Consider the following 27,955-nt stretch of genomic DNA (forward strand, 5'->3'; position numbering starts at 1 on the left):
ATGAAGAAAGTGGTGGTGGTCACTGGGGCCAGCAGGTGAGCGCGTTCCCCTCCCCATGGCCAACGGCCAGCCAACAGGAAGAATTGGGGTCGGGACCCAGAGGTGGGAGCTCGGGAATGGGGCGCAAAACTGGACCTCGGGAGTCCAAAGGTCAATCAGATCACTTCCCACCTGCACCTCCAACTTGCACAAACCTGCTATAAAGACGCCTGCGACCCCAAAAAGGGCTGCAGTGCTTCCTTTTCCGGACAATTCCAATTGTTTAAAAAAAAAACAAACTTCATAAATTCATTTTTTTCCCCAATAACATGCATTTAGTTTTTCTCCCATCTCTTAGTTGAAGAAAGTCATAGTAGTTAGCATTTATATAGCGTCTTAAAATTTGCAGAGTTTTTACGTGCATTTATGAGATTTATTTTAGCTAAAAGACAAAACTTAAGTAGATGCTTAATGCACGTATATTGAATTGAAATGTTAGGGGGCCCAGTGAACAAGAGGTCTGGACTTGGGCCCTGAATTCAAGTCTTGTCTCACACTTAGCTCTGTGCCCCAGGACAAGTTACTTATATCTGCCTCAGTTTCTTCATTCGTAAAATGGGTCTCATATTAGCACTTGCCTCCCCAGGGAGGTTGTGGGGCTCAAATGAGATTAAGTGTAAAACGATTTGCAGACTATGGCTACAGAAATGCTTGCTGTTGTTCTTTATATGTGAAGTCAAGCAAAACAAATTCTCATATTGGCTTTGTCTAGAAATGTAGTTCTGGTTCTTCATATAAGTAGCATTTTTCCTCATCTGACCCAGCTTACATTTTCCTAGTTCTAGTTTGTGAAGTCCCCCCAAATTTAATCCTCCAGTCAGATTTTGGGTACTTGAAAGCAGTTATCAGGGTCCTCCGGCTCTGTTTCTCCTACATGTTACTCCTTTAGCCAGTTTTCTTATGGCATAGAATCATACAACTCTAAGGGTTCTTGGAGACCATCTAGGTGAAACTGCACCCTCTGTTCCCCGTTTTAAAAGTAGGGGTACAGTGAAGTGAGTCGGGCAGAAATTTGTCTGAATGACAAATGAGGAGGGGTGTAGCGGGAACTGGAGGAGGAGAATAGTTCAGTTTGAGGAGGGGGTGTAAGAAGACTGGAAAGGTAAGAAGGAACTGAAATAATGGAAATAGCAAGTAAAGGAGCTTGTTTTGAATACTAGAAGCAAAAGAGAGAGACTTAAGAAAAAAAGACAGGTTGGAAAAGAGAAAAATGACCTTGAGGGATAACCAGAAGGCATCAATAAACTCAATTAAAGAAAATAAAATGGTCCAAATAAACAGTATCTATAGCATTCCCCAATCTACCTGCTTAGTAGCTGTCAAAAAAGGGAATTAAATTTTTTTTTGTATTGCTTTCTTTTGTTTTTACATCACCTACATTTTCCTTAGAGTTCTTACTTACGACAAAGAAGAAATTAAGAAAAAAACTAACCAACATAGGGGGAAAAAGTCTGATGTAATATAGTGTCCTGACCTATTCCTTATGAACTCCTGTTGTCTCTTTGTTAAATGTTCACTAACTCTTTCATATATTCCAGAATTTTGTCAAGAATTGAAGTAAGACTCACTGGCCTATAAATCTGAGCTCTATTCCTTTCCAAAATGAGGTCATTTGACCTTCAGACCTGCAATTTGTTTCCTGTTCTGGACATTATCTGATAGTAGTCAAGTTGACCATTCCCCCCTCCCCCCCAACCAGTTTTTCTGGGCCTGATCATTTGAACTTGTCTGGAGTAGTTGGAACTTTCTTATGGTATCCTTACTTATCTTGAATATGTACTCTTCATTCTGTTCTCCCAAAGAATAAAAACTCATTATCCTTGGTAAAAAAATAAACAAACAAAAAAACAAACTAAATCAGAGAACAGCCCTATTTTCTTTCATCACTTACTTTTTTTCCCCAACCAGGAGACTTGTTTCTTCTTTGATATCTCTTTTCAGCAGTATAGTTGAAAACACTTTTTGAAGGGAGGGAAAGAGAAATCCTTCACTTTCCTTGCCATCTTTAGAACATAATGTGCTTTTAGCAGTACTGACATGTCTTAAACAACTATTTACTATGCTCTTGGATTCATCCTCTTATCTATCACTGCTTCTCTATCTTTTAAAGGTCTGTTGGCTTGTGAATTTCTTGCACATTTGCATTGATTGTTTTTAGACCTTTTTCCCTTATCAGAATAGTTTCCTTTTATATCTTCAGAATTACATTCATGAAGACTTCACAGTCCTTCTAGGCTAACTTCTGTATAATTTTAGCCCACGGAATTCTTCCCATCCTTTCTGTGAATCCTTTGAACTATGTTCTCCCTAAATAAATAAGGGTGACTTTCCTTTTCTCCTTCATGAGATAGAGGCAGTCACTTTCCTGAAGGTTTCTATCATTTCTACCCCAGTAACCTTGTTGGTGAGACTATCCAGGATATTCAGAAGAGATTTCTCCTTATGGGTACTTCATCTTTGTAAGAATGAAATGATTAAGTCAGGTCAGCAGATTATTAGCTACTTACCTTTTGGCTGGGAGAGCTAGTTTTAGCATTTGTTCCTGTAATTCATTGCATAGGTCACTACTATCCTGCCATGGTGGTAGGCTTTTGATCTGTTTCCTCTTTCTCCCCAGATGTTCTGTCATATATTCCATGGGCAATATTTCTTCTAGTTTTGTCTTTATGGATACTCACCCAAAGAATCTCCATTGTGCTCACCGCTACCTCTCCCTTTCAAGTTCCTGAATTTCCTTAAAAGAACTATGGCTGGGGGCAGCTGGGTAGCTCAGTGGATTGAGAGCCAGGCCTAGAGACAGGAGGTCCTAGGTTCAAATCCGGCCTCAGACACGTCCCAGCTGTGTGACCCTGGGCAAGTCACTTGACCCCCATTGCCTACCCTTACCACTCTTCCACCTATAAGTCAATACACAGAAGTTAAGGGTTTAAAAAAAAAAGTAAAAAAAAAAAAAAGTACTATGGCTTCTTAATATACAATGTTACCTCATGCTACTTTTTCCTCCATTTGCTTTCCAAAGCCATATTCCAGTAATGGGGCTCATTCCCCTTATCATATCAATGATACCTCTTTAGTCAGTTTTCCCCCTTTGTGTTAGGATCTTGTCGTGGGTCTATTCTTATCTCCTATAGTTGCTTGCTGTTTCATCTCATAGAATCAGTACACCTTAAGGTGATATATTTCGTGAAAACCATAAACGCATGTCCATCTGTTAACTTCATCAATAGCATGCTTTAGAGTTGAGACCAGTGTGGAGAGCTGTATGAAATTCAGGCCATGAACAAACTTAATGACATCCTTAATCTTTTTTTTTTTTTTTTTTTTTTGCTTTGAAAACCTTTGTGAAATAATGATTAAGCAATCATTTGGTTGATAAGCCCCCTGAATTCTGGGAAATCTGTGGATAAATGATTTTCATAATCTGCTCAAGATCATGAGAGTAGGCCTCTATTTCTGTTAGACTAGGACTAATCAGTTTACAATCAGTTGCTCAAATTAGTAAGTGGAACTCTCCTCATTTTTCTTTTCTTTCTCTTTCACCTATTTAATCAATTCCTATGCTCTGAGATCCTAAAACAGTGTTCAAGGAGTAGAGGGAAGAGATAATATCTTGCTTTTATACTAGTCACTTGAAATTTAGAAAAACTGGTGAATTATTTCTAACACATATCTGAACTAGAGCATGGCTTGTGCTTGAATGGAGAAAGTTAAGGACTTTTCTGTTATTGTCCTTCCCCTCCTTTCTCTTACCCGATGACCTGATATTGGAGACTACCTTCCAGACCTCAAAACTTGCAGCATACCTCATTTTCAGCCCTCCAGAGAGGCCCCAATTGACTCTGGAGAATATTCTTCAATCATTCAGATACTTCTGTTTTGGGCTTGGGATCTTTTCCTTTCCTATTTTGTATACTTACTTACACATAAAAAAATCACTCATTTTGAACATTTTAAAGACTTTGGTGGTTATGGGCTGCTCAGAAAACAGTTCATCTAGAGGCAACCAAGAAGCTCAGTGGATAGAGAACCAGGTCTGGAGAGGAGTGGTCCTGGGTTCCTAGCTTTGTGACCCTTAGAAATCATTTAGCCTCAATTGCATGGCTCTTACCACTTTTCTGTCTTGGAACCAATACAGAATATCTATTTTAAGACAGAAGAGTTTTTAAAAATTCAGCTCTTATAGAATGAACAGATAGTTTTGTTTTGTTTCGTTTTGTTTTGCAATAATCTTCTAAAAGCTTAGGTCTGGCTGTGTCAACCCCTTCCCTCTCTGCCTTTATTAAATTTCAGGGGGTCTCTTACCTCCAGGATCAAATATAAAATCCTCGGTTTAACTTTTAATGCCCTTCATCCCTTGTCCCTTTTTCTTACCTTTCTAATCCCTACACCTTTGTCTCCTCCACATTTTCTATTATCCTGGGACACCAGCCCCCATACTGTTCTTCACCTGGGAACTATCTCTTGACTCTGTGTATTTTAATTCATTGTCTCCCATTCCTGGAATTTCCTTCATCTCTGCCCTTTCAGATTTCGTTTAAAATCTCACCCTCTGCAAGAAAGCCTCTTAAATGTTAGTTACAAGATCATCTCCAATTTGCCCGGTTTTTGTACTTAACTGTTTACAGGTTTTCTCTCCCACATATCATGATCTCTTAGAGGGCAGGGGCTGTTTCTGCTTTCATTACATCCAAAATACTTAGCACACCACCTAGGTACTACATAAGTAACGTAGTAGGTACTTAATGAGTGTCTGTTGACTAAGTTAAAAACCATACTTTGCAGCCTCAGAGACTGTGACTTTAGGCAAGTCACTTACCCGCCCATTGCCTAGCCCTAACTGCTCTTCTGCCTTGGACCCAAGACACAGCATTGATTCTAAGATGGAAAGTAAGGTTTTAAAATACATATTTTGCAACTTTTCCATTTGCCTACTTCTGAGAGTTGAATCTCCCAAAGTGGGTGGGTAGTATCAGTTCTATGAAATAGAACTTCACATTAGTTGCTTTGGAACTTTTTCCTGGTGCTAGTATATCGTATCCCTGACTTGTCATTTCAGTGGCATTGGCTTGGCTCTCTGTGAACGGCTGCTCTCTGAGGACGATGAACTTCATCTATGTTTAGCATGTAGGAACCTGGCCAAGGCTGAAGCTGCCCGAGTCACTCTGCTGTCTTCTCACCCCATGGCAGAGATCACACTGGTACAGATCGATGTTAGTAACCTGCGATCCGTGTTTCAGGCCTCAAGAGAACTCAAACAAAGGTATGTGTCTTAGTAGTCACTTCTCTGTTCTGAAGTGATGGGGATGTGCTTTCAAAAAAGAAGGGTTGTCAAGCCAGGTAAAGTCAGTCAAGAAGCAGCAACTGCCTGGCACTCTACTAAGTACTATTTTACAATTATTATCTTATTTGTTCTCACTACATCCCTGAGGTAAGTGCTATTTATTATGATGATCTCCATTTGAAGGAAGAAGACACTGAGGAAATGGGTGAAAGGATTTGTCCATGGTCATATTGCTAATAATTGTCTTAGGCTGCATGTGAACTCAAGTCTTTGGGATTCCAGAACCAGTGATCTATCTACTCTAACACTTAGATGCCATGCGTGGCATGGATAGGGTGAGGGAGGAAAGGAGGGTACCTGGTACAAGGCATAATGGGGAAGTCCAGGGAAGAATAGCCTGGTGGGAACTGAAGAGATGATTGACTTAGGCATCCTTATTACGTGGAGGGAGCCCTCTGATCAGAAAGAGGATCCCAAGGAGCAGAGGCTACAAGTCCCTGGACTAAAGTGATCTTCCAAGATGAAGAAGGTAGTTAGACCAAGTAGAAAATGAGTCTTACTTTTCTTTAGTGCCTTTAGGTTTACAAAAGGCCTAGAGTCCTTACTTTTATTTTCTGCATGAGAAAATTGAGGATTAAATGGCTTGCAGAAAGTCACATAGCTCTCTTTTGGCTCCATCCACTTGTCCTTTCTCCTGATTTCTACTGATGGGACTTGTCTGCCTAAATCATTATTTCCTCTGAGTCTCTTATTCCTGATTTGTAATATGTAATAATAACCTCTGAACTGTGGTTAGAAATTTCTTCACTCTTCTTTGAGAGTGTGTTCCTACAGATGTGGAATATATTCACTTTCACATGAAGTCACTATCATTAGTTTTACCTAATTGGATTATGTTACACAAGAGCTTTCAAAGAATGGGAGTATTCTGGAAACAATATAAAAATAAACCATATCAATAAAACTTTAAAAACGAGAAGTAGCCTAGAGAATCAGGATGATAGTGGTTAGAGAGTTTGTTCTTAGACATAGAAAGATCTGGGTTTAAGTTCTGATCCTGATGTATGCTGCCTGTGTGACCATGTACAAGTCATATACATTTCACTGTCCTTTGCAACTCTTAAGATTATCAGTTGAGTTCAAGATGAGGCACTGATTGGTATTCATTTAGGGAACTTCCACCCTGGTTCTTCTCTACACTAATGAACTCTCAGGCCCAGATCCTCAAAGGACATTCATTGATTTTAGAGCCATATAGAGTTCTTAGAATAGACCATTGCACTCTGGGAGTTGGGCTTTTGCTTATTCTGAAGGGTCTCTTAGTAAAAAGAGTTCCTTTTTAAGAAATTAATTGTACCCTCTGCCCCCACTGTCATGGTTTTGAAGTGTTAGAACCACATTAAATGTACCTGAATTGAAAGGAGGCCCAAAGGGTGTGATGGGAATCTCAGACCATTTTGGAACTATCTTCCAGCTTGCTTATTTAGGCCATTTTTGTTCCACTGAGCAATATATTATTTACCTCAATGCTGTGTTTTATCACTCATAGGAGTAATAGTAAGACATGAAAAATAGTTTGTTCCACTTTGGTGAATTTTTAAAAATGTAGATTTAAATTCGCAACTTTGGGGGTAGTTAGTTAAGCTGAAGTCAGGAGATTATTTTTGTATTGTGGACATGTAGTCTTTCTATTACATTTCCAGAAAAAGATAGGTGTTGAGAGCCATTGGAGAAATAGGGTCAAAATTAGGGCCTGTTGTCTGGATTCCCTACGTGACCAGTCCAGGCTGAGGCAGTCTTTGTGTTTGGTCCTGGTCACCTGAGCCCTGAAAAGCTCTGGTACCAACAGGTAGGTTAATCCAAAAACAACTTGACCCCTCCAAGAGGCTATTGGGAGTCATTTAGAGAAACAGAGTCTGTAATAGATGTTTTATCTGGATCCTATTACAAAATCATCGGCAAGTAAAACTGTGTGTATGGTTTTTCTGCACTGCATGTCAGATGCAGATAGAATGGGCCATCTAAGGTAAAAATCTGAGACTCCTCTTTTGACTCATTTTTAGATCCCCATATTTTCTCAATATTCTTATTGGAAAGCTTTGAGTCCATAACCAGACCAGAAGCTACTGAGTTAACAATTTCTCTCCTTGACAATTTCTCTCCTTGATAATTAAGAAGCCTGAACCCTAAAAAATATATTACTTAGATAAAGATTGGAGCCAGACAATTTAGTCCAGACTATCTGACCAGGTGCAGACCTGTAAATCAAGGCAGAACGCAATTAGTAAACATCTCCATGAAATTTATTTCTGCTCCCAGAATAAACCCCTACTAATTGGTGGTTGGAATTTGGCCCTTGTCCTTGTACCCATATCTCTACTTTTTAGACTTTAATGGATTGTGTATGATTTGTAACCCCTTCACAGCTGTGACTCTTTCTTTGCGTTCTTTGTTTGAAACCAGTATAAAATAAAGTCCAAAATCCCATAGCGTTGGATCAGCATGGGCTAACCACTAGTTTGGCTGTTCTCAGTTTCTTTTTCCTGTCTTAACAATCCGATGCGGTAAAAAGCCACTCAGAACCCTTACCATATAGAGCTGGCCCTCTATAGATAGGTGCCTAGATCACATAAAGTAGCAGTAGCTCATTATGCAATGAATAGATTCAGCTGTAGCACCCTTTAGTCATTCTTTTGGGAATATATTCTAAAATCCCAGTTACATAAGTGAGTGCTGAATTGAATAGAATTTGGCATTAAAAATAGATGTTCCCCTGGTTTCATTACCCTATTGACTTTGATAATTAGACTCAACTGACTGTCAATTATTGACAGGGAAATTAAGAGTACCTTTGTGACTGAGACATGATCCTCAGTGGCAAGCTCTCATACATAAAAAGACATGAGCCCAAGAACTGACAATGATATTTGAACATTTATTTTAACAGTGACTTGTTTTTAAGATAAAAGCTTCTAAATATAGAGTTGTTAACATGTTTCTATCTTAACTGTTGCCATCTTCTTGGTTCAGGAAAAAAGTTTTGTTATTAAAATTATCTTCAGGGGCTGATTTTGGGGCAGAAATGTAAGTTTATTGATTATATCAAGTTTATTGGTTAGGTCAGCATCATAACTGATAAAAGATTTAGGCTTCCAAGATCGTCTCTTATGACTAGGGACAACATGACCTGGATTAGGCAACTTAATAAATAGATTTTCAGAAGCATGTTATTGAGCCCCTTCTCTTGACCGTCCTAAGACATCTTTAATTGGTGAATAATTAATTAAGAGGTGACCCATCAACCTAGCTACTCTTATAGGGGAACACATACATAGGAGAAGAACCCTTATCCCCTTCATTTACTAATCAAATTCTATTAAAAAGGAAAATATTCCTGGGGATTCCTAAGGACAAAGAAAAGGCAAAAAAGCAGCAGACTGGATGGTATTTCTGGCCCAGGTCCCAGAAACAGGAACACACAGTAATTCTCCCTAATATATAGGAATTAATACAGTATTTGAAAAATAAACTCTGTTTGGCCCTTTGTGGGTTTCTCTTTAATGATTATACTTTGGGGTTTTCAAAATTTTTAAATATGAAATAGAGGAATTAATGATCTTGTTGTTTGCATTTTATTTCTAGGTTTGAACGTTTAGACTACCTCTATCTGAATGCTGGGATTATGCCAAACCCACAGCTGAATTTAAAAGCACTTTTTTCTGGTCTCTTCTCAAGGTAACTGAGATTTTTCAGATTAATGGATGAACAAAGAAACATTTAAGTATTTTTTATGTCCTAGTCACTGTGCTAAGTGCTGGGACTAAAATACAAAAGAGGGAGAGTCTGAACTTGAAAGATCTTCTAATAGGAAGAGTCACAGTATATCTAGGAAAGTCATGGCTAGAGAAGAGGATTGTGGTCTGGAAAGTCACAGGAATAGTGACTAGAACCCTGGAGCAGTTACTTTTACTAGAAATAATGTTAATGTTTTGATTAATGTTGCCTGAATAAGAAGTGAAAAGCATGGATTAGGGAGATGAGGTGGACAATATGGGAATGTCAAGGCAGGAACATTAGAGAAAGCATTTTCAGGGGTCCAAGGGGGGGTAGGTAGCTATTGTAGGCTCTCACCAGGCAAGACAGCATGGCCCTGGGACAGTGCTTTCAGAGCTGAGTGATTTAGCCTCCCCTTGGGCTGGGACTAAAGATCCAGTTAGGAGGGCACATCACTAGGGACCAGGCGGCATGGCATGAAGATGACCAGTGGGAAGCAGAGCTTCCATTTTTTTGTGCTCAGTTTTGTCCTTGATCAGTGTTGTGTTGGGTTGGGAATATCAGAGAAAAGTGGGACTATTTGGCTAGAGCAGTGATGGGCAAACTATTCCCCCAGGGCCAGATCCAGGCTGTAGTTGCCCATCACTGCCTTAAGCAATTCCCTAATCACTACATCTGGATGTGGGGGCGGAGTGATTAGGGAATTGCTTAAGGCAGTGAAGGGAAAACTATGGCCAGAGGGGAATAGTTTGCCCATCACTGGGCTAGAGAGATCATAGTAATAGGTGATATTACCACCTTTATGAAAGGGAAATCCAAGTCACATCTTTGGTGAAGTATTGCTAAGGATCTACGAAATCTTCATGATTCTTTAACAGTTGTACTTTTTTGGGTGGGCACCCCAGTAGATGGTTGCTAGAAAGAGAGGCTCTATGTGTCTGAAAGAAAGTGTTTAAAAAAATTGTCCCGTTCACACAATCATACTTGGGTCCCAGCCATTGGGAATATAAATGAGCATCATAGACTTCTTGAGTCGTTATCCTTCAAGGCTCTTGGGCAAATCGTGAGAGACTAGACTTTTGCAGTTTGAACTATGGTTTGAATACCCAGGTGCAGATTTGGTGAGTTTGATTTGACACCAAGAGATCAGGTAAAATCATTCCAGTTTTGCTGTATTTTGTTCTCTTTCAGAAAGATATTTCATATGTTCTCCACAGCTGAGGGCCTGCTGACTCAGGATGACAAGGTTACTGCCGATGGACTACAGGAGGTGTTTGAAACCAATGTCTTTGGCCACTTTATTCTGGTAAAGACTGACCGATGAACTTTTGCTTAGCTATTAATAGAAAGGGCACCATTTCAGTCCCGTAGGGGAGCAAGGACTGGGGCCTGTTGTTTACCAGGGGCTTACTCTAGGCTGGACCTGGGCCTCTGCCTCTGTTGTCTCTAATAGAACAAGAGGTTATAGTGTGAGGTTACCGAGGAGAGTCAGCATGATTTATTTGATTGACCTTTGTTGTTGTTTTCTGTTATGGAACCCACAGTAGCTTGTAATTCATCGTGCTTCATTCCTTTAAAAGGCCCATCTTTGACTCCATCTTTAGGTGATTTAGGTGCCTGAAGGTCCTTTTATGACATGACTTGGTGGCATGGACTCTAAAGAGGAATTTAAAGAGTAGCTCTGGGTATTTTGGAAAAGCTAAAATAGACATGACTCTAAAGTCTTCTGTGATACTCCCAATAGGATTCAGGAGGGATTCACTGCTTTTTTTGTATTTAATTTGGAATTAGATGGTTTGAACAATCTGTTTGCAGAAAGAGGAAATGAACATATTCTGTTATTGTTCTTTTAAACACAAATTATTGCTAACATTACTTCTGTTAAGTTGTATTTAAAATAAGATACTATCCTAAACACTGGAAAAATTGTTTCTCCTTACCTGCTTCTAAGCATGGTAATATGATTATAACATATAAAATAAGTGATTCTTAACTTTTTTCCCCATAGATCCCCTTGTGAGTGTGTTGAAGTTTGTGGGTCTCTTCTCAGAATAATGTTTTTAAATAAATAAAATAAGACATTATAAAGGAAACCAACTACACTGAAGAACAGCTTTTAAAAATATTTTTTTTAAGTTCATAGATTCCAATATTAAACTTTTACATGAAACCCCAAAACATTCATTTCTCAGTTGTTCCCAGATGTAGCTCATCATCTTGGTCAGTTCTTTATAAACAATGTTAAATTCAAATTTTCATGGGTCCAGAATACTTTTGATCACTGACCCTCTGCCTCTTAGGGAGCATGTTCTCAAAAAATAGAGTTTTGTGGTGTTGATGTCACTGTTTTTGTAGGTTTCACAATGTAAATATGACATCACCAGTTATTGGGATAACACATTCTCCAGGTGAATAGATTTTCTATGTCTCAGCCATTTTTGATTATCCATGTTATAGTTTCTGCCCTACTAATTCAAGTAAATAGTAATTAAACTCTCCTGTGCCCAGATTAATCCTCCATCTTCTTTGCTGCCTCCTCCCTCTTCAGAAATATGGCAAAAAAGAAAGCTTAATATACAAAATGCTTGTGAACTCTTTTTGGCCCATTGTTACAAGTGGGCCTATTTTGTTTTTTTAAGAATGAGGCAATCCTGTTCTGGGACCCCCTTTGTCCTGTGAGATGTCACTTCATATCAGGTAGATGGTTCAGTCTCAAAGATACTGATATTTACAAGGACTTTCTTCCTGTTTCCTTTCCTCTGTTTTTTCACTCGTCCTGCAAACATAGCTGGCATTATTAATCCAATCTCTTTGGAACTTCTGCCGTTGTGATACTCCATTGTCTCACCAGATACCATCTGATACAAGATAGGTTCTAATATTTCTTTGAGTGTTTCTATTGCCCAGGTCTAACACTTGATCAGTCTTCTCTTTCCCTCAAACCAACAACTCCAGAGACTCATTTCACATATCAGTTTTCATTTGCTTGCTTTGGGAAAAGAAATGAAGTCTAGTGATGCACCATGCCATATCCAAAGGCCATCCCTAAAGGGATGCCAAGTGGGGCATATCAGGCCTGTGAATGTCAGGGGTAACCTTGGAAGGGAAAAAAGACATGTTATGAAAGGAAAATATGCAGCTTAAAGGATATATTGCAGGGAAAGGAGTTGCTCTGTGTGTGTGTGTGTGTGTGTGTGTGTGTGCTTCAGGTTTCTCTTTTCCATACTAACAGATACCTTGTCCTTTCCTCAATGAACTAGGCCCCTTGAGACAGTTATAGTGACCCCATCCATGCAGCAGCTTGAGGTCCTGTCCTAGTTAAGAGTTAGGGATGATTTCCCCAATTGCTATTTTTTATGGACAGCAGTCAGTAATTATAATGCCTAAGTTAAAAGCTATAAATTTGGATGTAATTTAAACATTGAAGTATAAAATGTAATTTAAAAGCAGTTTTCTAGTTTACTTTTTATCCCTTAGAATCTACACAATTCCTCTTTATATTTTGCCTTTCCTTCTCCTTTAATTGGTCATGATATAGCTGGGAGTTAAATTATTTTCTTCCTGTTTTTCCTTTTCCTTTATCATGAATGCTACTTGTCTAAAGCATTTAAACATTCACATCTTATATTTGTGTGCCCTTTTGGTGGGAGATTCCCACTCTTTCATCAAATTAAAAAAATATATATCAAGGCTACTTGTGCTTATCTGACTTTCTTCTGGCTTCCCTGTCCTGTTTGAGTAAGGTTATAAAATGCTTCTTGGGAAACAAAAACTAGATCTTGTAGATCCAGGTGTAAAGAAACATAGAACTATAATTCTTAGAGTAGGAAACAGTTTTTGGATTTAGAGGTCATTTTTTTTTAACCCTTACCTTCTGTCTTGGAGTCAATACTGTGTATTGGCTCCAAGGCAGAAGAGTGGTAAGGGTGGGCAATGGGGGTCAAGTGACTTGCTCAGGGTCACACAGCTAGGAAGTGTTTGAGGCCTGATTTGAACCTAGGACCTCCCATCTCTATGCCTGGTTCTCAATCCACTGAGCTACCCAGCTGCCCCTTAGAGGTCATTTTATTAAACTCCCTGCCCAGTAGTAATTCCCCATATAGCATCTCTGACAATCTTACAGAACTTCTAATTACTTCTAATGATAGAGAACTCTTATGAGCTAGTGACTTCCACTTATGGATTGTTCTGATTATAGTTCTTTCTTATGATGGGCTGAAATATGCCTCTCTATAACATTTCTATGTTTCTTCTTTTTAGACCTTGCATAAGTCTCATCTCTCTTTTGATGTCAGCCCCTTGGATATTTGCATATTCCAGTTGTATTTCATGCATTTTTATTAAATGATATCTATTTGTAAGACTTAAATTTTCATGAATCTTCTGTCTTTTTTTTTTTTTTTTTTAATTTTAAACCCTTAACTTCTGGGTATTGACTTATAGGTGGAAGAGTGGTAAGGGTAGGCAATGGGGGTCAAGTGACTTGCCCAGGTTCACACAGCTGGGAAGCGTCTGAGGCCGGATTTGAACCCAGGACCTCCCAACTCTAGGCCTGGCTCTCAATCCACTGAGCTACCCAGCTGCCCCCAATCTTCTGTCTTAAAGGTTAACTATGCTCTTTCTCTTCAAACCATCTGCATATATATATATATATATATATATAAAACATGATTTCTTTATCATGATAGTAATCATGTAGATACTCGTCATTTTCTCAGTGGTCCTCCAAAAATATAATATCTAGAGCTAAATATAATATTCTAGGTCTGTTATGATGAACACAGGGAATATTGAAACTATTAATTTCCCTTGTTGTGAACTCGTCTCTTTCGTCCAAGATCACATCAAATATACCATGGTATAAGTGGATAGAAGGCTAGCCTTAGAGCTGGGCAGACCTAGTTCAAATCTGACTTGTGGTACATACTTGCGGGAACCTATGTGAGTCATTTAACCTTTCTCTAAGACTGTATTTGAAGATCAAATGCTATTCTGTATTGGTAAAAGGAGCTTTCCCTCTGGGAGTTTACCTACACTGTTAAAACTACAGTTTTTTTAAGTCTGGACTTGAAAAAAAATCACACTCATAAAAATTACTGTCCAACTGAATTGTCTATCATTTTATGTGTTCAGCAAATTCTTCAGTGTAAGGCAATGTTTCACCTAATTAGATTGGCCCTATCCTGTTGAATCAAATTTCTGTAACCCAGTGCATCAACTGGCCCATCCAGTTTTGAGCCATCTAGTAGAATTAATAATCAAATCCTTTATATGGTCTTCATCTATGACAGTGATTAAGTTGCAGAACTGAAATAACTGGGTCAAGAATACAATTTAGTGACAAGCCACCAGGGATCTTCTAAATTGATAGTGATCTCTCAGTTAGCATTGTATTGGTTCAGTTATTTTACCTAGCTTGAGATTCTTTGTCTGGGACACATGAACTCAGATTGACAAGTTATTTATTCCTCACATATGTTGAACTTAATTATATCTTGATTTTTCTTCTCTTTACTTTTCTTCTCTCCACTTAAGTTTGAAGATAATTCTTCTTAACAGCAGACAGAAACAAAACAATTTATTAATATTGTAATGTTGGTCCCAAACAATGCACCACTCTTTTTTTCTTAATTTTAAGATTTTTATTTAATTAATTTAGAGCATTTTTCCATGGTTGTAGTACTCATGTTCTATCCCTCCCCTCCTCTCACCCCCTCTCATAGCCTACGCACAGTTCCACTGGGATTTACATGTGTCATTGATCAAGACCTATTTCCATATTATTGATATTTGCGCTAGGGTGCTCATTTTGAGTCAATATCCCTAATTATATCCCCCTCCTCCCATGTGATCAGGCAGTTGTTTTTCTTCTGTGTTTCTACTCCCACAGTTCTTCCTCTGAATGTGAATAGCATTCTGTCTCATAGTTTTCTCATAGTTGTCCTAGATCATTGCATTGCTGCTAGTACAGAAGTCCATTACATTCGATTTTACCACAGTGTATCAGTCCCTGTGTACAATGTTCTTCTGGCTCTGCTCCTTTCACTCTGCATCACTTTCTGGAGGTCTTTCCAGTTCACATGGAATCCGCCAGTTCATTATTCCTTTGAGCACAATAGTATTCCATCACCAACAGATTTCACAATTTGTTCAGCCATTCCCCCAATTGAAGGGCATCCCCTCATTTTCCAGTTTTGTTTTTTTTTGCCACCACAAAAAGTGCGGCTATAAATATTTTTGTACAAGTCTTTTTCCTTATGATCTCTTTAGGGTATAAACTCAGCAGTGGTATGGCTGGATCAAAGAGCAGGCAATCTTTTAGCACTCTTTCACAACTCCACCAGCAATGCATTAATGTCCCAATTTTGCCACATCCCCTCCAACATTTGTTACTCTCCCCTGCTGTCATTTTAGCCAATCTGCTATGTGTGAGGTGGTACCTCAGAGTTGTTTTGATTTGCATTTCTCTAATTATTAGAGATTTAGAGCACTTTTTCATGTGCTTATTGATGGTTTTGATTTCTTTATCTGAAAAATGCCTATTCATGTCCCTTGCCCATTTGTCAGTTGGGGGATGGCTTGACTTTTGTACAATTGATTTAATTCCTTATAAATTTGAGTAATGAGACCTTTGTCAGAGATTTTTGTTATAAAGATTTTTTCCCAATTTGTTGCTTCCCTTCTAATTTTGGTTGCATTGGTTTTGTTTGTACAAACCCTTTTTAATTTAATATAATCAAAATTATTTGTATCATAAAAGGAGTTTGGTAGAACTCCTTCTTTGCTTATTATGTCAAATAGTTTGTATAGTATTGGAATTAGTTGTTCTTTGAATGTTTGATAGAATTCACTTGTTAATCCATTAGGCCCTAGGAATTTTTTCTTAGGGAGTTCTTTGATGGCTTGTTCAATTTCTTTTTCTGATATGGGATTATTTAAATATTTTATTTCTTCTTCTGTTAATCTAGGCAATTTATATTTTTGTAGATGTTCATCCATATCTCCTAGATTGCCTTATTTATTGCTATATAATTGGGCAAATTAGTTTTTAATGATTACTTAATTTCCTCTTCATCAGAGGTAAGGTCTCCCTTTTCATCTTTGATACTGTTAATTTGGTTTTCTTCTTTTCTTTTTTTATTAGATTGACCAGTACTTTGTCTATTTTATTTGTTTTTTTTAAAGTACCAGCTTCTAATCTTATTTATCAATTCAATAATTCTTTTGCTTTCAATTTTATTAATTTCTCCTTTAATTTTTAGGGTCTCTAATTTAGTTTTCATCTGGGGATTTTTAATTTGTTCGCTTTCAAGTTTTTTAAGTTGCATGCCCAATTCATTGACCTCTGCACTCCCTATTTTGTCAATATATACACTCAAGGATATAAATTTCCCCTAGTACTGCTTTGGCTGCATCCCATAGATTTTGGTAAGAAGTCTCATTATTGTCATTTTCTTCAATGAAATTATTAATTGTTTCTATGATTTGACCCTTAATTAACTGATTCTGGAGAATCATATTATTTAATTTCCAATTAGTTTTTGGTTTGCCTCTCCCAGTACCCTGTAATGGATAATAATGTAATGGATATTAAGATGCTGGGAGTAAAAATGAGTCACCAGGGGCCTAGGAACCAGTAACTAGATCAGCAGAAGATTTGGGGCTATCAGGGTTGAGTAGCCTGAGCTGTGATGCCCATTCAATCTCCACTGCAGCTGTAGACTCCTTCAAGATATTGAATGAGTGGCCCCTCCCTGCTGGAGTAACTGCCTTCCTTTTGGATGAGAGCAGAACCCAGCAGGAAGAGGTGTTCAACTTCCTGGTTACAAAGGAGGCTTTGGTTTCACTCCTCTGTAAACTCAACTAATTGATATTCTCTCCTCTCCTCAGTTCCTTTAGCCTAGGTGATGATATAAGGATTACAGAAATTCACAGAATTAGGCTAAGGGATTTATTTTAAAACTGTAAAGGGAAAACTGAGGTAAGAGGGTTTAGGGGCTTGAGAAGCTGTTGCTAGGGGTGACTGGCAAGTGTTGTCAAAGGACCTAGAAGGTAAGGTCAGGCTGAGGGAACCAGCCCTCAGCCAGAGATAATCTGCCCTGATGTTGTTTGATCCCCCAGCTAAACAGATGCAGTTGTTAAGTTGGTTTAGGGGTGTCCCTATCCTAGGCTACTCTAAGCTAAAATCCTGCCCACGTTCCACCTTCCTTCAACCCCGTGGGGTCCCCAAGGGGAAGTCAAGGGGTAGCTGGGTGTCTGGGTGAGGTCAAGGAAAACAGAACCCCAAGGTTGAGTTTGCAGGGCTTTTATAGTCATAGCCTAACTGTCAGGACCTAGGATGGCATGCTGGTTGCACCTGCCAGGCCATAGTTCCATTCTGCTAACTGACAGGGTAATACTGCGAATGCAAGAAATCCTGCATTTCACTTTCAGTTTACTTCCCCTTCCACCCCCTCCCTTCCAGTACCCTTCTTATTATATTTTTAGGGTCTATTAAGTTCCTTCCCCCAACTCTTTCCCTCCCTTTTTGAACTCCTCGCCTCACTACCCCCCTTGGTTTTTCCCTTCTGTCTTTCCCTGTAGGTTAAGATAGAACTCGATATCCCAATGGATCTAGCTGCTCTTCCTTCTCAGAATTGATTCCACTGAGAATAAGGTTTAAGTATTACCTATTAACACTCTCTTCTTCTCCTTATAATAGTATTCATCCCTTCCCCTTCCCATGTGCCTTTTTGTGTGGTATAGATTATCCTATTTTTCTTATTCCTTCAGGTTTCTCTTGTCATCTCTATTCCACCCCCCTTTTCTTTTTTTGCATATTATCTTAGACCATTTAGTACCCCAACCTCTCCCTATGAGTAATTCTTCTAATTACTATAATAGTATGGTTTTTGAGTTACACATGCCACTTTTCCATATAGGAATACAAGTAATTTGATCTTATTGAAGCCCTTAAAGAAGCAAATTATAAGAATTTTTTTTTTTTCCTTTCCCCTCTTTCTTATTTACCTTTTCATGTTTCTCTTGATTTTTGTGTTTGGATATCAAACTTTCCACTTAGTTCCGGTCTTTCCTTTACAAATATTTAGAAATCTTCTATTTTGTTGAATGCCCATACTTTCCCCTGAAAGTATATAGTCAGTTTTGATGGGATCCTTGGTTGTAGATCCAATTCTCTTGCCTTTCTGAATATATTCCAAGCCTTGTGGTCTTTTAGTGTGGAAGCTGCCAGATCCTGTGTAATCCTGATTGGTGCTCCTTGATATCTGAATTATCTCTTTCTTGCTTCTTGTAAAATTTTCTCCTTAGCTTGGAAGCTTTTGAATTTGGCAATTATATTCCTGGGGGTTGTCTTTTGAGGATTTAGTGTAGAGGGTGATCTATGGATTCTTTCAATTTATATTTTACTCTCTTGTTTAAGAACATCAGGGCAGTTTTCTTGGATAATTTCTTGTAGTATGTTGTCTAAGTTCCTGTTGATTTCTGGGTTTTCTGGTAGACCAATAATCCTCAAATTTCTCTTCTACGTCATTAATTTTTTCAGTGTGATATTTCATGTTTCTTTCTATTTTGTCACTCTTTTGATTTTGCTTTATTAATTCTTGCTGTGTTGCGAGATCATTGGCTTCTACTTGCCAAATTCTGATCTTTAAAGATTGTTTTTCTTCTATAATCATTTGATTTTCTTTTTCTGTTTGGTCTATCCTGCTTTTCATAGCTTCCAGCAGGTCATTTCTGGTCTTCAGTTTGCTTATTATTTCATTTGATTTTTGGACCTCAATTTCCAAGTATGAAATTTTGTCTTTTAAACTGTTATTTTCTTTTTGAACTATTTCCCACTTTTCTTGCCAAATCTCTTCCACCTTTCTCATGATCTCAGATTTGAATTCTTCAAGAGCTTGTGACCAATTTTCATGTTGGGGGGGGAAAGTTTGGATGTGTTTACTTGTTTGTCCTCTGCCATCTGCTCTGTCGTCTGGATTTTTTCTCTGTAAAAATTATCCAGGATTAGTGCCTTTTTCTTGTTCTTTCTGGTGGTTAGTTCTTGGGTATTGCTTGCCATCACTATGTTGATTTTCCTTCTCAGCCAGAAGTCTGAGAGAGTAGGGCAGGCTCTCTGTGTATGGAGTGGTTTTTGCCTGAGGCTACTTTTCCAATAGTCTCCTTGCAGCTTCTGTCTTCTGCCTCTCTTCCCTCTATCTCAGTGCCCAAGGTCTGTACTCTTTAACCTCCTGGGGTCTCAGGTCTAGCTGCTTTCAAGGGTGGGTCCTTGGTGCTCTTGGTCAGCTGCCAAGACCCTAGAGATTGCTGTACGCTTGCTGTAATTTTGGTGCTGACTCTGGCAACGTAGGTTGGGTGGGGGAGGGTTGATCAGTTCACATTTTGGTGGGAGCTTTTTCACCCCTTTATAGAGTGGAAATGCCCAAATCCCATGTACCTTCAATACTGTGCCTATTGTGAAGTCTCTCCTTTCATCTGGATTTTTTTTTTGTCTTTTTGATATATCATGTATGGTTGGTGATGAGGAGAGTAAAGAGTCCTGCAACCTACTCTGAATCCATTTAAAACTGGAAGTTTTTATTGTTTTGCTTTGTTTTTTTTTCTATTTTGAGCAGAGTTTGGGGAAACTTTTTGTTATTGTTTTAGGTTGAAACTTGCAAAAAAAATTTCCTATGGGCTTTAGTTTTCTTGATATTCTTATAGGTCTGTGCCATCTTATTCTATTTATCCATGGTTGCATGGCCTTGTATTTGCTCCATCTTGTGTATGTCCCTTTATCTTACCAGAGAATTTCCATGTGCACTCCCATATCTCTCTAAGAACTTCTCTCTAGTCCCCCACTTTCTTCCCCGTTGGGGTTGTTTATGTTGTCTTGTCAGAATTTTATTCTGGAGAACCTTTATCTTTCATGTTAGAATCATGGATATTAAAAGACAAGTTGATCACTGGAGGGGTGATATTACAGTTACATTCATTGTGGTGCTCATGAATTGGATTTTGGTTATATTTGACTCATTTAGTTGTGGTAAGCATTGAGTACTCCTACTAATCCTAAAAGAAGTTTCTCATTTCTTTTTCAGATTCGGGAGCTAGAACCTCTGCTTTGTCACCCTGATATTCCATCGCAGGTCATCTGGACATCTTCTAGCAATGCCAGGAAATCTAATTTCACTCTGGAAGATTTCCAGCATGTCAAAGGCCATGAACCCTACAGCTCTTCTAAATATGCCACCGACCTTCTGAGTCTGGCTCTGAACAGGAATTTTAACCAACAGGTGAGGAGGTACTTAAGAATTTGATATTATCATATTAGTGGTGAGGTAGTAATCAGCAGGTAATTTTGATTAGAATGTAAGAAGTATTGGGGGAACCAAGGTGGCTCAGTGGATTTAGAAACAGTTGGTCCTGGGTTCAAATCTCACCTCGACACTCCTAGTTGTGTGATCCTCAACAAGTCACTTCACCCCATTGCCTAACCCTTCCCACTCTTCTTCCTTGAAACCAATATACAGTATTGATTCCACAATGGAAGGTAAAGGTTAAAAAAAATAAATATAAGAGATGGAGTGAGGAGAATAGGTTCAAATTCTGACTCAGATCATGTTTAGCTGGGTAGCCATGGGCAAATCATTCTACTCTCTGAAACTCAGTTTCCTCATATTTAAAATGAGGATAATAATAGCCCCTTACTCACTAGGATTTATTGGGAGGTTGGATCAGATACATTTCTTGGTGTCAAACATTTTTGCAAATGCCACAAAAAAGATGAGGATAAATTTATATCCTTCTTCATGGGATTGTAAGGAATGTGTTTTGGAGACCCTAAATTCATGTGAATATGACTTTTTTATTCCTGTTAACTAAAGTTATCCTGTAAAATGACCAGAAAGATTTTGGGGTATTTTTTTTTTTTTTACTATTGATCTGACTTGAATGCCCTAATGATAAGAAACAACCCGAAAACTGATGGTTAGTATTTAGGAAATGGTTGGAATGATAATATTCAAATTGTAATACTCAAGTTGCCATCTGTGATTCTATATGAACTTAAATTTCTCTATTAAAATTTGTGTTTTTGTGTCTTATTAGATTGGAGTAGTTGTTTGGCTCCTTCTGTTAATGATGATTGCAAAAATGGCCCCAAAGTCACACCACTGAGAGTGGTGAAAAGCTCTAAAGAGAGATTTGAGGAAGTCTTCCTTGTTAGTGAACTTGACTATGGAGAAGATTGTAGCAGCTATGATTTTGGAGAACTCTTTGATCTTGGCCTGGACAGGGAATTACAAGGAAGGAAGGAAATGAGAATTTATTAAGTGCTTGCTATGTTCCAGGTACTATACTCACTAAATACAAATCTGTAAGTTTTAAGGAGAATGGCAAAATTCACCCCGGAGGGGTTAGCCCCTTGGACTTCCTCTGGTAGCCAAATACCCAGGCTCTGATCCTGGTACTTTTACCTACCAGTGCTATAATCCTGGACAAGTCACTCAGTTTCTCCAATTTCCCATGTCTAATGGGAATAGCACTGTCTGACCTGTGTATAAATGGAGATTTTGAACCTTGGACTTCTCCCCCTAAGTCCCTTAGTTTTCCCAAAATTCCCTTTAATCTCTCCTGCGCCTCCACATTTGCGTGGTCACGTTATTGTTTTATATTTGGCTGTAACTCCTCCCTCTCTCTCTTTTGTTCCTAGGAGCGAGCTGTTTAGTAACCTTTTAGTTAGGTCTCTGTTTATTATTAGTAAAATATTCATAAATAGAATAGTATTTTACATATTAATTTTAATCTCCACACCTGCCTAACTTCCCAGGGGAAGATCAACTAAGATAAGAGATTAGAACCTTTGAATTCAATTCAGTAAGCATTGCTTATTCACCAGCATTCCAGGAAGGAGGAGCAGCACAGCATAGAGAGTTGGCATAGAAATCAAGAAGGTCTCTGTTCAGATTTTAGCTCTGTGTGGTCCTGGGCAAATTTTTTAATTGCTCAGTTTCCCAGATGATTCCCTGAGACTGTTAGATGCCCTAAAAGATAAAAGAGTTTTCTTATTGGGAATTCCTAGTATTAATGAGCTCATTAAAAGTAGGAGCCCTGTCCCCCAACAAAGAAAGTTTCAGGTTCTGATGGCTACAACATAAATAAATAAATAAATAAATGTTCCTGCCCTCAAATAGCTTAGACTTCACTGGGTAGACATATACATAGTAAATACAGAATCTGTGCAGAATAGTTATGGGGTAGTTTGTTGTTGTTTGGTTGTGTCCTACTCTTCATGACCTCATGGACCTTACCTCTCCATGAGAGATTTTCTTGGCAACAATACTGGAGTAGTTTGCGATTTCCTTCTCCTGTGGATCCTTTTTTTTTCAGGCCATCAGAGGATAGTGGCTTGCCCAGGTTCTCACAGCTAGGTGTGACCTGCTAGGTCTTCCCTACTCCAGGCTTTGCCATCTAGCTGCCTCACGGGGTGGTGGAGAACACTTAAGGGTTGGGGAGGTCAGAACATACTACTTGTAGGAGGCGGCTTCAGAACCTTTAAGGCATCCAAAGAAGCTGAGGAGGAAGAAGTGTTTTTCAAGCATGGGGGACAGCTAGCCTATATAAAGACATAGAGATGGGAAATTAGGTATAGGGAGCAGTAAGTGGACCTTTGTTGGAAAGTAGAGCATACAAGGTAGATTAATGGATGATCATTCTGGAAACATGACCTGGAGCCAGATGGCATAGAGCTTGAAAGCCTCACTCAGATACCTCTTGTTGGCATGTGGAAGTCACCTTTGTTTCTTGCAAGCAATACCAGTCATCTGCCATGGCAGATCCTACGAGCCTTGGAAGGCTCAAGTCCCTGCCAAGTTATAGATTGGTTGATGGTCAAGTACAAGTCTAGCTAAGGTTACAAGGACCTGCTCCATGTTGGCCTCAGCTGGATTTTTTTTTTTTGACCACAATAAATCCTGAAGACAAATGTCTAATGTGAATAGAAAGAGGAATTACAACCTACATTAGTGGAGGAAGAATACCCTGCTGTGTGATTGAATTCTAGATCTTTGCAGTGTTGAAGGTTTATGTAGATCATCCATAGGACTTCAGAGGTTTAGTAAGTGTAGGAAGGAGTACCTTAGCAGGCTGTTCTTCCTTAATCAGTCTGTCACTCCCATTTCCCTCATCCTGTCTCTTCCTGTATTCCAGGGCCTGTACTCCAGTGTAGTGTGCCCAGGGACTGTGATGACCAATATGACATATGGAATTCTGCCACCTTTCATCTGGAAACTATTGATTCCATTCATATTTCTGGTGAGTGCTGTGTTCTTTCAAACATCTTCAGGTCAGAGACATAGTAGGTGAAGGTAAGTATACAAAGTTATTTCCTCACTAGGATATTAGTATATCCTGTGGTTTAATTCAAAGGTTGTTTAGTAGGAGATTGGTGCAACACTCTGCTTGGCACTCCAACTGAATGCCATGTGAATAGTCACTTGTCAGTAAGCTAATTTCCTCCCTTAACAAGAATGACCTTTTTTTAAAAAATGGCTACCATAAAGTTCGCTTATTTTCCCTATTTTCTAGCAATTACAAAACAGCTGTTCTGGCCCTTCATTTAGTTGTCTGTATCTACAGACCTACTTTTGACTCTGGAAAATTTTCTAATCTCCGAACTATGAGTGGTTTTAATGTCCTAAAGCCATGAGTTAGAATTCTAGACATTTTTGTTTCTATGAAGGACCTCAAATTAGGAAAGGTTTATTCTAGCCCTGACTTTGCCATTGATTGGCAGTGACCTTAGGCAACTTCTCTCACTGTGGACTTCATTTCCCTCTTTGTAAAATGAGAAAGTCGATTGAGGTCATTGAATTATGTGACGCAACCCTAAAAGACCCTTCCTCCTTTTCTTCCTTTTCCATGTGCTACTTTCCTTGGTTCCTTATATCCTAATAACTACCTGAGTTTGGGACTTTCTATCCCTTAGCCATCTTTAGATTGAGTAACTACAAAGAGTATAGAATTAGTTTTGGCTTAATTTCAGATAAATAGTAAGTGCCCTTTTGACTCCCCAGAGAGGCCCAGTTATAAAGTAATTTCCAAGGTGGCTCTCATCTCTAAGGAAGAATGGATAAACACTTAGCTATAAGAGATCTGAGTTATATTGTTTATATACTGGAGGGAGAAGAAATTCTAGGAGGAATTTGTTTCTTTCAGGGATTTGTGTGCTAAAGGTTTTTTATGTGTGTGTTCCTGGTAATCTTTACATGTTATCAAATGGCACTTTTCTTTTTCTTCTTCAGCTGCGCTTTTTTGTAAATTCTTTCACAACAACACCTTACAATGGAACAGAAGCCTTGGTATGTCCTTGGGACCTTGCTGGGAAGTGGCCTAGGAGATAAAATCTGAAATTCAGTAGTTTCTGATAATATATCTTACCGAAAGATTTAGAACTCTTGGAGTGCCTGGGGTCTGGGGTGAAAGAAAAGTGGCCTAGATACCATCCACCTGGGAAATGCTTTTGGAATCAATCTAATTCACAGTAGGGGACAACTTAACTGTAGAAATGGTCACCTTTACAGTGGCCTTACACCTTAAGGCAGTGTTCATTTCACCCTGCTTCAAAAAGGAAAACATCCAGAGAAGGCTGAGCCGTCAGGCCCGCTGTCTTAAGAATCTGCCAGGGATGTCTTTGTGAAGGGGATGGCGCCTTGCAAAGGCAGTGGGCAAGAGGAGCAGAGCCTAACAAGGGGAGGAGAGCAGAGGCAGGATGGAGAGCAGAAGCAGATGGCGCCTGGGAGGAGCCGGCAAATGACATGTTGGAGATCAGAGTAGAGAGAACCCCTTCCTCTCTGGTACCCCCTGGATGGAGAATGTTTAGAGCCTTCTCCCTGCCTCAGGTTCTGCAGTTACAGGACTATGGAGGGCCTCCTTCTTTCAGGAGCCTTTAAGACACATGCTTTAGAAGTGCTAGATATAATGGGAATATGAGAGGAAAAACAATTCTAAAACACACAGAAAACAATATGAAATATCACATAATTAAGTGTTCACATGTATGGTATAGAGCAGTAATGGTGAACCTATGGCCCAGGTGCCAAAGATAGCAGGCAGATTGTTCTCTGTGGGCATGTTTCCTCCCCTCCCCCCCACATACACACAGAGTTTGTTACTAGAAAGGCAGAGGGCCTGGGGCGGAGCTGCTCCCCTCCCCCTCTCCACTGTGCCTCCCTACTCCCCTGCCCAGCAGCTAAATGGACCTGCTTCCTCCCTCTCCTGTGTGGGGTAAGGGTGGGTGGCCCAGCCCTGGGGGGGAGGCATGACGTGCCATCTGGGGTGGGGGGGACCCAGCATGCGGTCTCTCAAAGGCTCGCCATCACTGGTATAGACAATAAATGCCACGACTTTACCAAAAGGAGGTAGCCGAGTGGCCGGGGCTAGTGGAGGGGCCATTTCAGAGTAAATGTGTCTTTGTTTGGGCGTGAGAGTTGGGGACATGAAGTCAGTTCCTCCCCTTGCCTCTTCCAATTTACTTCTGTTTTAACTTTCCTGAAACTAGTTCTGACTTATGGGAATGATAATGACTCACGTGTGTGTGGTGTCTAGAAATGTCCAGCGTGCTTTTAAGTCCTTCACATCTCCTTTACCTCGGAGAGGCCACAAGTACGTGTGGTAGAGATCTCACTTGTACCGTGCCACGGTGTTTGAAGGGGGGACGAGGACTGGGAAATTTGGTTTAGTTCTCCTGTTTTCAGGGTCCAACAGGAAAACTAACAATCATTTTTTACCAGATGATACTATGAAAAATGTTGAGTATGCTTATATACATATAACTACATATACATGTACATAAACAATATAATGTGTGTATGTGAGTGCAAAGACACAGACACATTACACATATTTGGAGTATCTTTTTGGAAATAGGCCTTTAAATCCAGAGGTGATTTTATTTTTAAAACTATTTGTTCAGTAAACTATATATACCCTTTTTTGGCATAAGCCGAATAACTTTGAGAAAAGAACTAGACTCCATTTTAAGGTAGGCCTTGAAGGCCAGCCCTGCCTTTTTTAACGTAAAAAATTTGCAGAGAAGGCTGGTGGACCACTTGGCCCTCCTTCTTTCTGCCTTGGATTGAATTTTTCAACAACTCCAAGAAGCTGTTGAGCAATTATAAGCTCTTATAGCTGAAAGTGATTTTGCCAAATGATGATTGATGGGCTTTTGAAATTTGTTCAAGACTTTTAAAAGAACTTGATGTCAAGTTTTAGCCTAAGATGGGTGTGACTCATTCACTCTTTATTCTTCTTTTCTAGTTATGGCTTTTCCGACAAAAGCCAGAATTCCTGAATCCCTTAACCAAATATCACAGTGCGACCACAGGCCTTGGACACAATTATGTAAGCCCTCAAAAGGTAAGCTTCATTAAAAACAAAGATTCTGTATGAACTATTAACATTTAACTAGCTGAAAAAAAGTACCTATTAGTCAGATGGGAAGGGCTACTGCACCCACCCTGTCATCATCTTTCTTTTTAAAATTTTATTTAAGGGGATAGCTGGGTGGCTCAGTGGATTGAGAGCCAAGCCTAGAGATGGGAGGTCTTAGGTTCAAATCTGGCCTCGGACACTTCCTAGCTGTGTGACCCTGGGCAAGTCACTTGACCCCCATTGCCTAGCCCTTACTGCTCTTTTGCCTTGGAGCCAGTGCACAGTAGTGAGTCTAAGATGGAAGGTAAGGCTTTAAAAAAATATTTAAAATATTTTATCTTATATTATGAATAATATATACTAAAGATAATAAGAGGCTTACATGAGAAACTAAGTACATACAGATATTGATATAGATATACACATATAAATAATGTATTTAAAAATTTAAAACAGTCGTATAACCACTGCCTTGCTTATCTTTGACTTTTCCTGAACTTTCTTTTTTCTCTTCTGTTTTTTTTCATCGTTTCATTGTTCTTTTTATTCTTCCTTTTTATAAAAATCACTCTCCTGCCTGCTTCTCTTCCCCTACTCAGTCAGTTTCAAGACTAACTATTGTTTGGCCTTCTTTGCCTGACTCTACTGACTACAAATATATGTTATAGTTCCTCAAGCTGCATGAATACAGAGTTGAAAGGAAGAAATTGATTTTTTTTCTTTTGATACACATCAAAGAGACTAATGTATTGAAGTCAGATTTGTAGTCCTGAGCTTTTTCCTGAATTTGGCACTTTTCTCTTATATCTTGGCAAGAAGAAGTTGCTATTCTCTGTCATCTGTGTATTGTAGTAGCTTATCTTCTTAATGGGACAGCTCTGGTGAAGATGCCTTCTATTTCTTGCCTTTTGACTTAGCCCCATGTCCATCCTGTAGCAACACTCTGGCCAGCTTCTTCATCTTCTCTTGATTGCAGTTCTATTGGATATTTTCCTTCCTTTTATCCCATTTTTCCTTCCTTAGTGGGGCCTTTGGTATCCCTATTTCTGCTTCTTTTGCAGATGGATCTGGATGAAGAGACTGCTGAAAAATTTTACCAAAACTTGCTGGACCTGGAAAAGCGCTTTGGGGCTATCAGAGCCAAATCACTGGATAGAGGGAGTCGAAAATGAATTTCTTAGAACCATCATAAGCTTTCATTCTGAGTGCTTTCTCTTCTATTGACTTGGGTGAAGTGCATTATAGAACGAGGAGAATCTTCTCTCTCTCCTTCATGTGTGTATATATGCACATGCAGGTTCTGCATGTATTTGTGTGAATATACACATGTATACTCTAAGCAAAAAGAGAGGGAAAACTAATTTTCTTAATTAGAGGCAGCAGTGGATAGAGAGCCAGGCCTGCAGGCAGGATGACCTGAGTTCCAATCTGGCCTCAGACACTTCCTAG

General features: G+C 39.1%; 1 protein-coding gene across 1 annotated transcript; it reads left to right on the forward strand.

Moving 5' to 3' along the window:
* HSD17B7 (hydroxysteroid 17-beta dehydrogenase 7) lies at window positions 1-27,740 on the forward strand. The gene is made up of 9 exons (XM_044673481.1): window positions 1-35; window positions 5,096-5,299; window positions 8,963-9,055; window positions 10,286-10,400; window positions 20,176-20,370; window positions 23,285-23,389; window positions 24,379-24,435; window positions 26,393-26,491; window positions 27,568-27,740. The coding sequence occupies exons 1-9, from the start codon at window positions 1-3 to the stop codon at window positions 27,676-27,678; spliced, it is 1,014 nt and encodes a 337-aa protein (XP_044529416.1). The 3' UTR covers window positions 27,679-27,740.
* Window positions 27,741-27,955: the final 215 nt, after the last annotated feature.

The sequence above is a fragment of the Gracilinanus agilis genome, chromosome 4 (assembly GCF_016433145.1).
Source record: "Gracilinanus agilis isolate LMUSP501 chromosome 4, AgileGrace, whole genome shotgun sequence".
Lineage (NCBI taxonomy): Eukaryota > Metazoa > Chordata > Mammalia > Didelphimorphia > Didelphidae > Gracilinanus > Gracilinanus agilis.